Source organism: Eimeria mitis, genomic scaffold (assembly GCF_000499745.2).
Source record: "Eimeria mitis Houghton genomic scaffold, Emh_scaff138, whole genome shotgun sequence".
NCBI lineage: Eukaryota > Apicomplexa > Conoidasida > Eucoccidiorida > Eimeriidae > Eimeria > Eimeria mitis.
In genome coordinates, this window is record NW_013568993.1 from 1 (window position 1) to 14,171 (window position 14,171).

Consider the following 14,171-nt stretch of genomic DNA (forward strand, 5'->3'; position numbering starts at 1 on the left):
TATATATATATATATATATATATATATATATATATATATATATATATATATATATATATAAAGAGAGAGAGGGAGAGAGAGAAGGAGAAAGGGAGAGAAAAAGGGAGAGAGAAAGAGAGAGGGAGAAAGAGAGTCCCGGCTCATCCGCCAGAGACCCTGTAGTGGATTTGTTTATACGGGCCGAAGTAAAAACCTCTTCAGCCTTTTTTCTTCTTCCTTTGGTTTTATATTAATTATATGCTGCCTGTTTCCTGTTCTTTTTCTTCTTTCTTTAGTTTTCTGGTGTTGTTCTTCTTGTATTCTTCAGTTTCCTGATTGCAGTTGCTCGGAATTGAGGGTTCGCTCGCACCAACCGTCGAAACTGCTGCTTTTCAAAGGTCGAGGTGTGGTGCTCGAACCGTATGGGGCGGTTTGTGCCTGAGTCGGTTTGGTCAGACGAGGCAGAATCATCAGGAACCTCAGTAACGCACGCAAAGCTAACGGTGTTTTCTCTAAATTCTCTAGGGTCTATTTCAGGAAACTCCTTGGATATCCTGTGTCGTGGCAGTGAGGCGAGGTATTCATCATCATCATCCATTTCTGAAAGTGGTTTTTCCGTTTTCTCTCGCGGAGGTTCGTCTGTGTCGTCATGCACCGCATCTCCGTCACATTCTGCTGTTGTTGATAGCTGCTCCGCCCCCTCCTTCTGCTGCTGCTGGTCTTGAGGCGGTAAGAGCTCTAGACAGGTGCAGACCCCACTGGACTCTGATGGGGATCGTGCGATCCCACCTACGTCTGTCCATTCATCCGCATCGCCACCCTCAAGCTCGTCCTTCAGTCTGAGAGCCTCAATGCTGTCTAAGCCATGAACAGGGCAAATGCTGTGCCACATATCTCCTACCGTTGTAATCAGTTCCTGCTCTTGCATCTCTTGTTCTTGATTTGTCTCTTTATTTTCCTTATCTTCGCTTTTTATTTGTTGCTCATCTGCTTGGATCTGTTTACTCTCCTCTTTTGGTTCTTCTTTCGCATCTCCAGGCTTTTCCTCTTTCACCTCTTCTTCCTCCGCGTCTCCTTCCGCCCCCTCATCCTCACTCTTAACACCATCGCTGCATTCGCTGTCAGTGTACTCTTCACCGTCGGTGTACTCTTCGCCGTCGGATTCATCTGTGTATTGCAATTCGAATTCAACTCCTAAGTCTGTTAGGTCTGTCTCGAAACACAACTCTGCCTCTGTACCTGAAAACTGTGCAGACGTCGCTTCATCACAGCTTGTGCTCTGTGGTGAGCTAATATGCAGCACCCAATCCTCCCCTTCACAAACGAGAGGTAAAGCGTCCGCTCCTAATATCTCTAGAGTTTCCAATACTGCCTGTTCCCCGTCTACGTTGAGCCCCCCGTTGTTGTCGCTGTCGCAGTTGTTGTCGTTGTTATCCTCGTTTTCTTCTTGTTCCGGGCTACTGACTTCACTTGACGGAAAGTACGGTGTTGCCGCACGTAACTCTGGCACGTGATCCCCCATTTCTTGAGTCATTGTTTCAACCGCTGCTTCTGATGCCGCTGCTTCTACGACTTCTGCTGTTTCTACTGTTTCCGCTGATTCTGCCGTTTCTACTGTTTCTGCTGTTTCTGCTACTTCTGCTACTGCAGCTGCGGCAACGCTGTCTCTCGCAGCCACCGGTTGGTGGCTGGTCGTGCTTGCTTGGGCGGGGATGCCAGCCAGGGGCTCCGTCGCGCTCACACCCTCAGTGTTGAGGCGCGCAGCCCTATTGGAAGCCCAAATGTGTGAAGGGAGCATCTCCCAGCGGACGACAGGCCGGTTGGAAGAGTCAGCTTCCACTGCTCTTGCCCACCTACAACTCTGACAGCGTCCAGGCGTCATGGTGAGAAGTGTGTTCCTTCACCTATTATTTGGAGTTCTTAAGTAAAGAATTGTAAGAAAAAGAAGAAAAACGAAAAAAAGATATAGATTGCAGCTTGTCCCCCGTCAAGGCCTTGACTTCTGAATGAAGATGACGCGCAAGAGGTTCTCCTTCGCTAAAGCTTAGCAACAAAGATACCTTTCGCCCTCTTTTGCTTGTTTGCCTTGCAAAAACCAAAGAGATCAGAGACTGAACCAAGAACAAACCCACCGACGATGTGTGCGCAGAGGCCACCAGCTCTCCACTGGTAGGTAGGTGACTCACCGCGGGCGACAGCCACCGCGATGATCGCTGTTTAGCAAAAAGAGAGTGAGCAGAATGCGAGTTTATTCGGAAGCGTCGAATAAAAAGTAGTTTAAAAAACAAAGATTAAAAAGAGTTAACGAAAGCGGATTATAAACACGCAGCTTCCTCCCTTCACTTGACAGAGAAGAGAGAAGAGAGCCTTGGTGGATGTCTCGCTACAGATCGTGTTGGAAGCTCGACGGTTGTGCTGTTCTTCGTTGGTAGATCAGAAGAAGCAACGCAAAGTCCAATGTTTATATGGGCTTGTATATTGTAAAAACAACGTTCAGAATACACCACAAAAAAGTAGTGAATACACACACTGCCTTCTTTTGGCTCGCTAGCCTTCGCGGTGCCGGCCGCCTAGCGGTCCGCAAGGGCTGATGGCCGTTGAGCACAGCTACGGTACGCGTGTGACTGCTGTCTCTGGATTTCTCTGAGAGGACAGGGTAAATAACTTGTTTATAATGTGATTTAATTTTATTACTATTGGTTTTGGTGGGAATCATTCAAGACCCTCTTCTTATTCACGGAGAGTTTCCCGTGGGTGGCCCGACATTTGACTATATGGATGATTATTGCCTGGCCTCGGTTCTGCGGCGTTCGGTCTCACATACGCACCACTGGTCACTTAATTAGATTTTAATGGGTCCTTAACAAATATGTATTCTTTCTAATTGTGTATTCCTGCTGTTCTTTTGGATGTGCAGTAGCAGCAAAAGCTGCAGTAGCTGCCATTTTGAGGCGGGTGAGTGGCGGACGTCACCAGAGGTTCCTGATGCGCTTGCGCCCCCATCAGCTTGAACAACCAGAGCAGCAGTTCGTCATTGACCTTTTTGTTTTTTATGTGCTCGACCCCCTGGTTATATAAGGCGATCTCTCTTTCTCTCCTGGGCATTCTGTGTTCTACGCGCCGTAGAAAATATTTCTCTCCTTACCGCCACTGCCTTTTCTTCGCCTTTCCTCTTCTCAGCAGACGCTCCTAGGAGCCGCCGGCGGCGCATGCAGGCTGGCATGCAGCGGGGGCTGCTGCGTCAGAGGTGTGTTTGAGGGTTTAATGACTTTTTCTTGAGAAACTGTGTCCTTTAATTTGGTTCGTACAGATTATGGTTAAAGTATTGCAGGATATGGGGCCGTGTTTCAGCATTTAAGCACGAACAAGGGAGGAAGCCACCACTGACTATGGTGGCCTCTGTGCGTTCGGCGTCGTTTGCTTCTCGTGGCGATTCTTCGGATGGCAGCGAGGGATCGACTCCGTCTAGCGGCTACGTGGAAGTCGGGCTATCAGAGAACACCAGTTTGTCATTTGAACGGAACCACTCGTTTCTGAACTGGCTGCTGCTTCTTTTTCTTCTTGGAGGCACTTCCATATGCGCTGGGTTCTTCTACTATGCCGTTCCTTTGCGCCATGAGTTGACTGCCACTGTGAGGACGCATCTGACAACCACGCCGTTCAAAGAAGGGCAAAGCTTCTCCCTTAACGCGTACAGCGGGGGCTGGCGAAGCCTCTCGAGTTTCTCAAGAGCTGTAGAGCTGCGTAATATCCGCGTCACCGCTGCCATCCGGCCTGAAACAACTGGATATACAATTGCCGCAGGAGCCATCACCACTTGGGCAGATGTAGAGGCCTGGCTCCTTAAAGTCTTAGCCCCCACTCTCTACACTGGTAGTTTGGGGGGCGCCGTGGTCGTGCAGATGGCCACACTCCATCTGGTCAAAGGCAGTCTCACAGATAACGAAAACCCCAATACAGCGAAGGTCATTTACAAGCGACTCAACTTCGAGGGTGGGGATGAAAGGGCTGACATGCACAGACTGCATAACAAAAGAGGAACCAGAAGCATTTAGACAGGCACATTCTTCTAGGGGCAACTGGTTGAGAGAAAGCTCAGAGCGGGTAGTTGGGAGAGGAGCCGCGTATAGGTTCTTTAAGGGCTTCTCGTGCAGGGCTTCTCATTAGGTATGTTCGTTGGGCCCTGTGTTGTGCCGGTTGCTGATCAGCGGCTGAGGAGAAGACAGTTGATTTCGGCCAACTGCTGGGAGGGACGTATGCTGTGGATGCCACGAGTACCCTCGAATCCCTCAGCAATGAAGGCTGGTGGGGGCCGCTTACGACGGAGGCGACGCTGACAATACGCGGACGAGACGGCAACGGCAACGAATGCAGTGGGTCTAGAGAGGAGAGTTATATATATATATATATATATATATATATATATATATATATATATATATATATATATATATATATATGCATATATATACATACATGCACAGATATATATAACCACACATTTGTGATTCTTGTGCAGCTGCAAAGGTCTCCTTCAAGCAAAGCGCGTCGGGTCTGGTGAAGGCAGATGTGGAGGTTGTCTCGATCCTCTTCTCGGGCAGTGCTTTCGCCTTTGCTTTTTCTGTTCTCTTTTTTGTAGCAGCTATCTGCTACTGCGTCGTCGAGTGGTTTGCCTTCAAGCTTACGAAGAGTACTCGACGGTGTGCTCAACTTATTTGCTCCCCTCACCCCCAAAGCTCTTCCAGTCTCTCTTCTGTGTAGCGAATACAAAATGCCTGCACCACTGAGTTTCACTAATCAGCCTGCACCTTCATTGCATATATTGTTAGAGACATCAGCAACCCTCTGCTCCTTCTTAACTCGACATAACATACAGGCCTGTGAGGGGGCAGATGATAGAGTCAAAGCATACTGTATAATGCTGTATTGTGCAATAAGAATACATTTCATTGCTTGTGGACTTATTGATGGTATGTCGTCTATGTAGGGTAGAGTCAATTAAACATGAAAACTTTTCCTGACATTTTTGTCCTGTTGCACAGTTTCGGAGATGAGCGAAGTCCTCTTTATCGATATTTAGAAGGGCGTTGGCCCTGCATGCTGGTGGCTCTGATGAGCTTGTTGGGATCAGTCCTCATCTTGTCCTGCTGCATCCTGGGCTACGTCATAACGAGTTCGGAGTTCAGTTCCACTCTAATGCAAATTCTCGAAGGTGAAGAAGACGTCGATATGTCATTTCGCAAACGCCCCAGTCAAGGCTTTCACTGCGAATGCTTTTGAACAGCTGAGGCTTCGCGCGGATGCTGCATCCCCCGAACATCCTTCATTATACTGAGCTGGGTTGCGCTGTGCTGTGCTGTGCTTGCGTTTCCTTTATAGTCCTGGAGGGAATAATGGGGGTTGTTTTTATCTTCAGCGGTTGGGTCTTTGTCTTGCGACTTCTGCATGCGCTCTCGGGCGCCAGTATATTCTTTCGAGTGCTAGACAGGAGTAATGTTGTATTCGTCAACGAATTCGGAGGCATTATTGCAGTCACAGTTTTGCTGCTTCTTGGCGCATCGGCCTGCAACTACATTCTCCTCGGTCAGTAACCTGACCCGCGAATAGAACATAACGGGGTGCCCAGCGGCAGGGGGTCCAAGCGACAGCATCAGTACATGCATAAGCAGGCTGAAGAACTCCTCCTGAACTGTGTTTCTTCTTGCGAGATGGATGTGCTTCGTTCTAGACGCATCTACATACTCAGGGGGTTGCTAGTTGTTCCGCAGGGATTGGCGGGGGGTGGCGGGGGGGTTCTGACGGCGTGGGCATAGGTGATAATCGTGAAGTTTCCCGTTTGTTTCCTCCGATGTTTTTGTGTTGTGTCGCTGCCATGCAGGCCCTCGCGTTCCGCAGTTCCGGACATTCCTCTCATCTATATTTTACACGGTTTGCTTGAGCTTTGGGGCCCCCTTCATAAAGTCGATGCCTCCGGTCGCATTCATCGTCGCAGCCATCGGCTTGCTTGTGGTTTGGGCCGTCTTTGTCCCGATGGTGGTGGCAATTAATATTCAGTCGCTCAGTGCTGTCGTGAAGAAAGTCAGAGCAGGCGAAAGAGAGAATTTGGGTAAGTTCTGAGTCCTGATGCTTTTTGTGGCCCTCCACTCGCACAGATGCCAGTGCAAATGCTAGTATCAGAGATGGAGTATTTTGTGGCGTCTCATGCAGCTGTTAGAGGGCACACATATGTTACTATAAGCCTTGCAGCTGCGTTACTGTACGGGATGAATGGGGTGGGAGAGTTTCTTGGTATTTCTCGTCTTGTCTCGGTACGATTTTCTCTCCAGGTGCCGATATAATTCTTCGCGCCCGCGAATGGATGGAAAATAACTTATTTTTTTGCGCTCCACCTGCCAAGGATGAAAGCCAAATTGAAGAGGTAATGAAATTTTAAGAGGGCCGCCGAACGCTAGAGTAGGGCGTCAGTAGACATCAGTGTCGGAGCTTCGTTTGTGGAGTTGGCGCACACTTCTGTGCAAAAGCAGACAATGCACCCGAGCCGTAGAGCTTGTGAGACACATTTACACTGCATTTCGGTCTACATAATGGGTTCTCTGCTTCAGGAGCTGCAGGAGAGAGCTAGACTTGGGGAGGCTGAGGCAGATGCGAAGATGCGCGAAGAACGAGCGGAAAAGGAGCGCACTAGCGTGTCGGAGGCAGAGGACACGGCGGCTGTTGAGTACAGGAAGCTAGCAGCCGCTTTCATTCCGTTCATTGTCATTTTCTCTTTGGGTATTTGCTTCCTCTGCGACACCCCCCGCGTTCACCGCGAATTCAGCAAAGCCATCGAACAGATGATGCAGCCGTTCGCCACGAGCGACCCCTTCACGACCCGAGATGCCAACGTGGCGGCCCCGCCTGTATGGATGATATCTCGCCCGGAGTGCGGCACAAGCTCGAAGAGCTTTCCTGCTAACCAACCCCAAGTGAGTGTTTATCGCAGGAGATTTAGGAATGTTTGGAAATATCATCACTGTAGCTGGGATGTTGATTCTGTTTCTCTCGCCTAGAAGCAGGTGCATGCTTACCTTTAGACGTAGGCGATCTGTCTTCTTTTTCTGTGTACGCTGTGCACTGCCATGGCTCGCTTCAGGGTATCCGGCGTATGCTGCAAATCAGCAGTGTGACGTCGCTGTCTGGGGTGTACGACTGGTTAGAGCAAGTGCTAGCTGGCCAGATCCTCAATGCGGCATTCAACTCGCCTTCTACTACGAATGCAATTCCACTTGCTAACCCTGGCGCTTTGCTGCTCCTCAAGAGGATAGACTTGGAGTGTCAGTCGTTCGAGAGCCGTGAGTCCGAGGCGCAGCTCGCCACTGGAAGATCCTCCAAAAGCCTCCCTATAGTGCAGCGTTCCATCCTCTCTGTGCACTTCTTTTGGTACTGCAGCACACTGGGCTCAGTTGCTCCGCTACCGCTCTTGCCGCGCTGCTGCTCCTTCGCCTGCCGCTGTTTCTCAGCTGCTTCCCGTATGTGAGTTGTTTTAAAATATGTTGTCTTTCCTTTGCAGTCGCTGAGCTGTATCCAGTTCGCCGCAAATATCCAGTATTTCGGAACTGGACAACCGAAACGTTTGGAGGCGGGAAATTCCAGCCCAACGCGGAGCGGGTGTACACAGTGCCGGTATACTTTTCTGGTTCAGATCCGCCAACAACCTTTGTGATTTCAGCCTCGAGATCAGGGATTCAGACGGCGGGATACAAGGGGAGGGAGAGCCTGTCTCTCCAGCAGCAGCCAACGCAGTCACTCCAAACTAGACGTCTTTCCGGGACGAATGATGACAGCAATCTACGGAGCGACGTCCACTGGAGTGCAGCGGACTTTCTAGAGATATATGTCGGCAAAACATCTATGAGGACTAAGATGGAATATCTCCGCTCCCAGAACTTCCTGGACTCGCAACTGCTGGAGTTGGAAGTCCTGTGGCTGACGTACAACGGAGACTCGAGCATGTTTGCACTTAATAAGGTCAGCGTAGTGACCGTAGCACCTGTCGCACCGAGGGCAGCGTATGGCACAGTATGGACATCTGAATGCATTGTTATCAGTATTATTATTTAGGGATATAGGGGACGATGCAAATTTCTAGCGAATTAGCATTGGGTGCATGGATTGAGCAGAGTTTCTTGTTAGGGTATGCGTGCGCTCAGGTCGTTATAACAATGAGTCAAGGCGGGCTTAAGACTTCGTTGGGTGTGACGATTGTTCCGTCCTGGCATGTACACCCTTTGGAGACGGGTGTGAGGCCGGAAGTGATCTTCATTCCTTTGGCCCTTATTTGCTTGCTAGTATACCTCTACCTGTCGTATAAGGCAGCGCAGAAACGGAAACTATACCCTCTATACCTCGTCCTGCTTGACGTGCCGCTGGCCGTCGCGTTCGCCTGCTGCTGTTTCTTCCTGTTATGTATGTACAATGTAGCGTTCGACCCAGGATGGACCGAAGAAATCAGCTCAGTATTAGCGGGTGCATCAGCAGGAAACACTGGGCATGTACCCAAATACGTTCCGGGGCCCGTCCAGCCCTGGCGGTGGCTACCCGGCAGCGCCAGCAGTAAGTCGATGAGTGGCAGTACCCCCTGTGTAGTTTAGTTGGACATAAGGGCATTTGCTGTTGCTTATGTTACACCTTCACACTCGTCTCCGTCAGAGGGCCGTTGTAGGAGGCCCCCAAAACATAGCAGCCTGCAGCCAGCAGCTTGCAGTATCAGGACCAGGTTGATCTGTTTTTTGTTTCTGCCTTGTGCTGCACTCTGCGGCATCGTTGCAGTGCCCACGCGGTCTCAGCCACCTCCGTCTGGTGAATCCCTCCTGCGATTCCTTCGTCTCCAGGAACACATTGAGATGCTTGCTAATTACCTTTTGTTCTGCAAGATATGTGCTGGGCTACTGTATGTCATCGCTGTGATCCGCTTCATCACTATGGTCCCCGCTATACCAGAGAAGATGCAGGGCCTTCGAAAGCTCCTTTCGCATCTCAATGCTGCGAAGGTGCAGACGGCATGCACTTTGTGCACCCTCTTCAGTACTTTCTTGTTATTCTCGTTGATCGGTACGCCTTCGCGTGTTTCCGCAAAAGAGTGGCGGAGGCCGCGGAATGCAGCAGATGCCCAAATGCCAGAACCTCTGTCGCACACCTTTGTGACCATTCCTAGCTGGCTTATGTCATGCAGACTACTCTAGTCGTGTATGAAAGGACAAATGACAAGCAGAAAATGGCATTCCATATCACCACCTTGCTTCGATACGCTGCGCTGCTGGCTGCAGGCTATTGCGTTCTGGGAGGCTCCTACAACGGTTTTTCGACATACGCAAATGCAATTGTCTCGTGCGTAATGTTGACGCAATCCAAATGGAACTTCAATTCAGTTATCACAATTCCGCAGCAAGGCCGCAGCATCGGCTGGCTCTTCCAAGTATTCTCTCTGGTTGTATGTGTATTCTTCTTTGGTTTCCTGAACTACATAATCCTTTCGATGATATACGTTCGGTATGTATTCACATTTTGTAGGAACTCAGGGATATTCGCACGTCGAGCAGTCTGCGCAGTCACTGATTGCACGCTTGTCCGAACAACGCTTCGTTACATGCTCCACTCTCCCACTTCACGGGACCAACCTGGGCAGGAATGAGCACCGCCTCTACCTTTCTCATATGCAGCTCACCCGCAGGCTTTGCCTTCCGAGCGCTGCCTCCCACCGTAGTGAAGGGGCAGTTTCCTGTGTTGCCAGCATGTATGCCGGTGGTACATTTCTCTCCTGTAGGCGTTACTACGTCGTGAGTATTTGCGTGAATGGGCTTTCAGATATGAATCATTGAAAGCTGAGGAGGCAGCTGAGATGCAAAGCGCACTGGAGGCCAAGTACGGCGTAGTGCAACGGAAGCGCGTGCCTCTGATGGTTAACGATACAGTGATTCTTTACTTCAAGGTGAGGCACACGTTTTAGGGCCTAAACAGTTTGGGGTACAGGGTTTCATCGTTTTATAGTCTGCGGTTTATGGTGGATATAAGGTGAGAAAGCCCAGTGTGCGTTCTCAGCAGTATGTCGCAAATCTTGTGAGTGGCTGACTGAAATTCTCAGGCCTTCGTAAAGTGTCTATCGTTGCAATCATGGGGAATAAGCACTGGCGGAGAGAAGCCGGTGAACTCGGAATTTGTGAATCTCAAGGATGAGTTCTTCATGTCCCTCAAGGAGCTCCCACTTCTGGTCAGAGAGCCAAGGAGCACTCAGGCAAGCCATGATTACTGACACAGCTCTAGCCTAGGAGTTTTGCAGCAAAATGTTGTTGCATGAAGGATGACCAAAGTGTCTTAGTGCTTTATGCATCAGGGTTTAGGGTGTTCGATGCGAATTAGAGCCAGTGATGCTGCTAATGATTCTGTTGCTGCTGCTTTTGTGGATGCGCGTGTACAGGAGTATATCAGCAAGGCGCTTCTCTCCACCCAAATTGTTCGGCTTCAGCAGTGTCTGACGGACATTGAATTCCTGCGGGCCAAACACTATTTGATCCTACACGACCTTGGCGTCATCGGTAGGCCCAGCGATTCGCAGTAATGCACCCCACTACTGCACTAGCAGACCTAGTGTGGCTGCCGATCTTAATAGTTCCAGGGATTTCCGTGTTGTTTATGCTGCCTCTTTCTGTTGGCTCCTTATGTGTTGCAGCCGAACAGATGCGGGTGCTCCGCCACGTCACTCGGCGGCAGGGGAAGTACGTGGCGGGTGTTGAAGCTGCCATCCAGCATGTGAACGATCAAATCGACGAGGTGCAGGCACGAAAGGCGTTTATTTCGCACTACATGCAGCAAGACCCAATGAACGCGAGGCAGAGAATGGGACAGCAGCAGTTGTTTGACCTAGGAATGGACGTGGGACGCCAAGCAGCCCGAAGGGCTGTTGGTAAGCACCACCCAAAGCAATCCAGAGCTGTCGATTATGCATGAGGTGGTCATTGTCAGCTGAGTTATCTGCATGCTGTGACTTCGCTGCGGCTAATCCATATGCCTGATCCTGTAGAGCAACAGCATTCGTGTGTGGTTCGTTGTGTGCTGTCGCAGTTGATCCTAAAGCTTATGTACCGGAGGAGCTCCTGGATTTGACGTCTTGGGAAGACCCGGAACGGCAGCGGATCATAGAGGAGCAGCGGTTGCAGCACCTGAAAGAGGGTTCTGCTCATCCGAATGTGCATGCGGTTCGAAAAAGACAACTCGAGGAGGAACTGTCCGAGGCAAAGAGCCCCGCAGCTACATCTCCAAAGGCTTTGACCCCCCGAATGGGGGTAGCCGGTTTACCTACCTCCCCGTCAGCCCCTCCCCAGCAGTCAGTGTACCACCTGCCAGGGGACCTCCCGTGGAATGCGATTGTTACTGATGCAAACGAGGAAACAGAGGGTCTGGCGCCTTTAAAACAGGGTGAAAGCGACACAGACGACGATGACTGGGATGTCCTGAGACAGCGGTTTGGAGGAGCCCACCAAGGCACATTTGAACTGCGGGAGAGAGGCGGAGATATCGTCGTGGTCAAGCCATTCCCTGAACCCCCAGCAGAGAGGCTGCCCATAGTAAGCATACCACAGCCTGAGAGGCGTTCCCCACCAAAGGGGGTACTGTTTGCAGAACCGGAAGAAGCGGGAAGAAACGAGCAGCAGGCGCCTTCCCCGTCACCATCTCCAACTGCAATGGCTTCAGCTGTTTCAAGTTTCTTTGCGGAGGATCCAGGCCCTCGCCCCAAAACAAACGCCCCAGAAATAGCCGAGCAAAGAGCCAGAGAGGAAAAAGCCCACGAAAGGCCTCCACAAGTCGTGCATCGGAAAAAGCCCAACCGGCGAGCGAGTGCCAGTCTCCCAACCTTCGAGGCAGGTGGCCAGGAGTACAGAATGCTGCCCCGCAACAGACGGAAAAAGCAATAGATGTAACCCCATAGCGGTCTTTCTAGCTAGCGGACAAGGCCGCTAGCTAGATATAGCAAGTTGGCAAGTCAGCTAACAGATGTCTCGATACATACCTGGTGGGACGCTTCAGACCTGGCGGCCGTACGCTTCCGCACTATACATGGGCTTATATTCACCGTGTAGTGCGTGGGTTAGTTCTTTCTTCTGCCGAGTTCGTCTGTCGAACGGTTGCCTATGCATCGCGTGGAGGGGAAAGGAACGAAGGTATGTTTCTCTGTTGCATGGAGGCAAGGGTCGTTCGGGCTGATGTCTAGGTCTCGGCCTAAGGACTGATCCGTTCGCTGTCTCTGAATTGAATTTGGAGAAGATGTGCACTGTTGCAGTTGCTGATGAGCAAACCTGGTCGTCTGAAGTTCCCGTGCAACGGAAATCTTTGGATCACCCGGGTTGCGGTGATGCTTCTTGTACGGGGGGGAGCAGATTACCGTTCAAGTACGTTTTCTCTGCTTGTTCACCATCGCCAAGGAGAAAATGCAACTTTATGTAGCGCAGAACCCAATTGTTTGTATAGCAAGCTGTGTGTGAAGGTGGCAAGCGTATCTCTATTCGCGTACAGGGTGGTTGCGGAAGGCAAACTAGGTGTTCGGCAATTGCCTGCTGTGTTAGTGTATGCAGCAGGGGGGGCCTGCCAGTACGTGCATGTAGAGTTTCCTTGCAGCATTAGTAGCAGCGAGGTGCGTTGCAACTCATCTCAGGTTACCTCATCACCCCATGCCCATGGGGAATGAAGAGAAAGTCAGCTACTTTCTGAGAACTCTTCCTTTAAGTATTTTCACTCTTTTGCAACGCAAGACAATCCTGGGATGAGATCAGGGAGTCCCGCCACAGCCTATTTCAGAAGAGGCACGATGAAACTGTTTGTATTTGAAGAGACAGCACGGATGGCGACGGAGACGTGAAGGGCTTGTTTAGGGACTTGGTTGCCGTAACAACATGATACATTCGCTGGCTCACTTACGTGCTGCTGCTGGTGATGATGATGATAGGTTACTGGGGTGATAGGTCTTGAGGGGTAGCGGACCTTTGGGCTCTATTTTGCCTTAAACTTTACTTTATCAGAGACCCAGGGATTGGGAAAGGCGTGTTTTAGTATATAGGAAGAGTGCATGTCTACACAGCCAACTCTTCGAGTCTCTGGTGAAGAGGCAAGAAGAAGCTAACTGTGTGGTTGACGTCTGGCGTATCCTATCAGATGTTTTTCATGTTGCTGCACATGTGGAGGGAATTCGTTTACCGGGGGTGTATGGGCATAAGGAAGTTGAGGGATCGTCGTGTAAATGCAGAGCAAAACACTACATTAAGGATGCGGATGTTTGAAGGGTGTTTGGGTTCCACTGAACAACGACGCCAGCGAGGTTTATTAGAGAGTTGGCTGAGCAGTGAGTGACGAGCAGCCCAGTCCTCGTGATGGCCACAATGCAGGCGACCAGCTCTTGGTGTTAATTAATAACTAATATTACAATATTTATTACTACAGTATTACAGATGTGTGCACATTTTAGAGGGCTACGCAATGCTTGGGATTCTTCTTCCTCTACGAATTTATTTTCTATGTACTGGACGTCCTGAGATTGCCGCCACTCGACAGCAGCGACCGCGGCTCTGTCCTTATAACTGCTTTTTTTAGTTTGTTCTTGACAACACACCACAAAATAAAATGCAAAATATTCGTAGAGGGAGGAGTTTTGGTTGACTTTTGGTGTAGTGGCTGCTAGTTAGTTCTGTCTTGCTGCTGTTTGCTCGTACTGGCAGTTTCTGGTTCCCGCGGGGCCGTCCCGGTTTCAGAGTATGTCGCGGTGTATCCTCAACTGTGCATCTGTTTGTTTTTTTTTGACTGAATAAACGCCAACAATGGCAATCTGCTTCCTGGGAAAGCAAAGAATCCCTGCTTAAGTCTCCCCTCTCAGCAGCAGTTTGCTGCTGCTGCTACGAAGACGTACAGCACAGGGGAGGGGTTGGGCGTCATTTTTAGCCTGTCACTTCTTTGTGGCCGTTTTCTACACGACGTTGTCAATCAAAATGTCTAGGAGGAGACTTTCAGCCCCCATGGCGCTGGAGCCGTCCTCTGGCTGCTGGCACCCAGCTGGGGGGAATTCTCTGTGGTGGCGTCACTACGGCGCTTTATCAGATCGTCTGTACGGCTCACGCTGTATGCAGAGGACGGGAACACAAGGGGGAGTGGCCTGTTGCTCCCTGCACAAC

The 14,171-nt window shown here is 50.3% G+C and overlaps 2 protein-coding genes across 2 annotated transcripts; one reads left to right on the forward strand and one right to left on the reverse strand.

Annotated features, from left to right (window-relative positions):
• Positions 1-271: 271 nt before the first annotated feature.
• On the reverse strand, positions 272-1,777 carry EMH_0095350 (uncharacterized protein; the record flags this gene model as incomplete). The annotated part of the gene is made up of 1 exon (XM_013494998.1): positions 272-1,777. The coding sequence occupies one exon, from the start codon at positions 1,775-1,777 to the stop codon at positions 272-274; it is 1,506 nt and encodes a 501-aa protein (XP_013350452.1).
• A 1,591-nt stretch (positions 1,778-3,368) lies between these two features.
• On the forward strand, positions 3,369-11,927 carry EMH_0095460 (uncharacterized protein; the record flags this gene model as incomplete). Its single annotated transcript, XM_013494999.1, has 17 exons — positions 3,369-3,972; positions 4,188-4,352; positions 4,499-4,679; positions 5,396-5,562; positions 5,858-6,085; positions 6,187-6,287; positions 6,582-6,944; positions 7,112-7,310; positions 7,529-7,986; positions 8,169-8,571; positions 8,788-9,069; positions 9,285-9,507; positions 9,823-9,946; positions 10,100-10,225; positions 10,433-10,550; positions 10,685-10,918; positions 11,077-11,927. The coding sequence occupies 17 exons, from the start codon at positions 3,369-3,371 to the stop codon at positions 11,925-11,927; spliced, it is 4,827 nt and encodes a 1,608-aa protein (XP_013350453.1).
• Between the last annotated feature and the right edge of the window lie 2,244 nt (positions 11,928-14,171).